General features: G+C 32.7%; 1 protein-coding gene across 1 annotated transcript; it reads left to right on the top strand.

Annotated features, from left to right (window-relative positions):
* The first annotated feature begins 681 nt into the window (after positions 1-681).
* LOC110719742 (hydrophobic seed protein-like) lies at positions 682-1,071 on the top strand. Its single transcript, XM_021898732.1, has one exon. The coding sequence runs from the start codon at positions 682-684 to the stop codon at positions 1,069-1,071; it is 390 nt and encodes a 129-aa protein (XP_021754424.1).
* The last annotated feature ends 2,289 nt before the right edge of the window (positions 1,072-3,360 follow it).

Genomic DNA, 3,360 nt, shown 5'->3' with positions numbered 1-3,360 from the left:
TGAAATTATTTTTGCTGAACTTAAATTATTTTTACTGAATTGAAATTATTTTTACTGAATTGAAATTATTTTTGCTAAACTAAAAAATATTTTTACTGATTCACTGTTATATTTCTTTTTCAAAGTTACTGATTTTTATTGAACTGAAATCATTTTTACTGAACTAAATATATTTTTCTTGGATTGAAAATATTTTTGCTGAAATGAAATTATTTTTACTGAAATAAAATTATTTTTACTAAATATTTTTTTTTAAAGTGAAATGAACAGAGCCTTAATCTGCAATAAACTTCGTTCTCTCAAAAGAATACATGGCGATTAAAAGATTACTGTAAAAGTATTTGCACAAATACATATGTGCGTGATGTCCTATGAGCTTACTCGATTCTTAATCAGCAGATCTAAATTAAAGGAAACTCAATTTGCAAGGTACATACCTTAATATGCTCTCTAATACGAAGTACGTACTTAGTACGTAGTAGTAATATAATTAGACATTAATAAAGCAATTTACACTCAGTACAAAATTACCAAATCACCCTTTCATGCAATCTATAAATAACCACGAAATGCAGCTCTTCCATCACATCTCAAACCAACAAACACATTCTCTCTAATACTTGAATAGCTTAAGCATAATCAAAACCCTTATTAGCCCTTCAATTTCAAGAATCATACAAAATGGCCTCCAAATCCGCCGTCGCTTTTATGATGGTTAACCTAGCCATCTTTGCATTTGTGTCAACAAATGCCTCTACTTGCCCTGACCTAAATGCGTGTGTCAACATTGCCGATAGTTTGGTGACTGCCGAGTTTGGTAGCCAATCCAGGACTGAATGTTGTGAACTCATTCAAGGTATAGCCGATGCTGATCTTGGTCTATGCCTTTGCACTAGCCTTAAAAACACTCCTCTCGGAAGCACCCTTGGTGGCCTCCTTAACGCCCTTGGCGGTGTCCTCGGTGGCCTTGGGGGCCTTACTGGCAATGACCTCCTTAACAAGGAGCTTGTCACCGTCGTTAATGCCTGTGGATTTAACAATCCTACTCAATACAAGTGTCCTGTCTTTTGATAAATCGATACGATATGCTTATTACTAGCTAGCCAACTAAGCCAAGGGTGGTACTGCTCTAGCTAGCTAGCTTACTCTTCAAAGTTTTCAAATATGTCCCTTACCATGTCCTAACTTGGTCGTTTTGTGTAAGAATAAATTAGCTAGTTTAGAGTTTCAGTATACCTAATGATTATATCATATACTGTACTCATCATAATCTAGCTATTAGTCATCTAATATGTACTATAATATGTACTTTTACGTTATTGATTTACTCCTCAGAGGATCATCTCAATTTCGTTTGTTGTCGTTGGGGTATGAATTAATGAATAATCTTTAATGTTTTATGCTATTATATGTCTTCACGACTATACATAGTTGCTATTGTATGTTTTTGAGTATGAATCAATGAATGTATAAATATTCTCTAATTTATAGATCGTACTTCGTTTATTTTAGTAAATATAAAGTGTCAAAAATATGAAATTATTCAAAATATATAACAATTCAACTAACCAAAAAATTATTTAAGTTGTTGGTTAAAGACAATATAACTCTCCTCATATGAAAAGCTAAATACTCCACTTTGAAAATGAGGAATGGGTTAAATCAGATTTAAACATGTGATATGATCTTATTACCACACTACCTCTTGATACCATGTCAAAGAATTAACTTAATCTAAAGATTAAAATGATAGTTGAATCACAGTTGCAAAGTGGATATAAACACTATCATAATAAAGATTTGGTACAAGTTATACATCACTGCCCTCTCTCGCAATTTCTTAACCTCATAGGCTTGAGGTATAAGTCTAGAGAAAAAAAAAAAAAAAAAATCTTACACAAAAGAAATAACTTGAGTTAGATCACCGCATGAAATAAAAAGAATGCATAATTTCACATGAACAAAACACTATTAGGGTCGAGGTGTTTGGTATGAATATTAGAAATGGAATGGAAAGAAAATGAATAAATAGAAGGAAAGGAATCATAAACTGTTTCCTTTTCATTTGTTTGGTTTAAACATGAAAATGAATCACTTAAACATAGTTCTCTTTATTTTTAACTATTGGGTAACTTTCAATTGATTAAAGATTAACTATTGGTGAACGTAGTAAGGGTAACTTTAATTTAGGTGAGTAAAGAGAAATTTATCCTTTTTACTAACCCAAAGAAAGTAACAAAGTCACTTATACCAGCTGAAAATGCTCCGATTAAGATTGATGTCCCAGAAGGACAAGTTCAAGTTGGAAATGATTCTTAAGCACGCCTGAAGCGTGTTAGACCCATCGATTCCAAAGATAAAAATCGTCGAAAAAGAAAAGGAGCAATAATTGATAATGGACAGACCAAGGAAGTTATTAATTTTGAAGGATATCCAGAGAGATCTTAGACATGATGGAAAGAGATATTCAGGTACCTGACAATGAAGAAATTTCATCAAATTTTTTCATGTTTGGAATTACATGGAACCGAAACCAAATCGACGTCGATGATGTTTTTGCATGAAATGTGGCATTAGATGTCATGAATGATGATGAGGATCATGAGCCAAAATCCATTGATGAATGTAGACAAAGAAGCCATTGGCCAAAATGGAAAGAAGCAATTGAAACTGAATTGAAATCTCTCAAAAAAAGAGAAGTATTTGGACTTGTAGTCCGTACATCTGAAGGTATGATACTAGTGGGATAAAAATGGGTCTTTGTACTAAAAAGAAATGAAAATGGTGATATTGTAAGATATAAGGCCCGATTAGTTGTACAAGGATTCTCACAAAGACCCGGTATTCATTATGAGGAGACATACTCTCTTGTGGTGGATGCAACTACTTTTAGATTTCTAATCAATCTAGCAATAAGAGAAGGACTTGATTTATGCTTGATAGATGTAGTCACAACTTACTTATATGGCCCACTAGATAATGACATTTACATGAAACTCCCAGAAGGATTTAAACTGCAGGAAGCAGCAAATGCAGGTTCTCGAGAACAGTACTTAATCAAATTGAATAGATCTCTATATGGATTGAAACAATCAGGGAGAAAATGGTATAATCGTCTCAGTAAGTATTTGTTGAGAGAAGGGTATAAGAATGACCCTATATGCCCATGTATTTTTGTAAAGAGATTTGTATCAGGACATGTCATAATTGCAGTATATGTTGATGATTTGAATATTATTAGAACTCTTGAGAAGATTTCAATAACAATAGAGTGCTTTAAGAAAGAATTTGATATGAAAGATCTTGGAAAAACTAAGTGTTGCTTAGGGTTACAAATTGAACACCTACAGAATGGAATCC

This window comes from Chenopodium quinoa, unplaced genomic scaffold (genome assembly GCF_001683475.1).
Source record: "Chenopodium quinoa cultivar QQ74 unplaced genomic scaffold, ASM168347v1, whole genome shotgun sequence".
Lineage (NCBI taxonomy): Eukaryota > Viridiplantae > Streptophyta > Magnoliopsida > Caryophyllales > Amaranthaceae > Chenopodium > Chenopodium quinoa.
The sequence above is the reverse complement of the archived record's forward strand: the minus strand, read 5'-3'. Positions and strand labels throughout refer to the sequence as shown.

Bases quoted from the DNA above. Each gene is read 5' to 3' on its own strand.
- LOC110719742 (XM_021898732.1), top strand. From the start codon at position 682: ATGGCCTCCAAATCCGCCGTCGCTTTTATGATGGTTAACCTAGCCATC.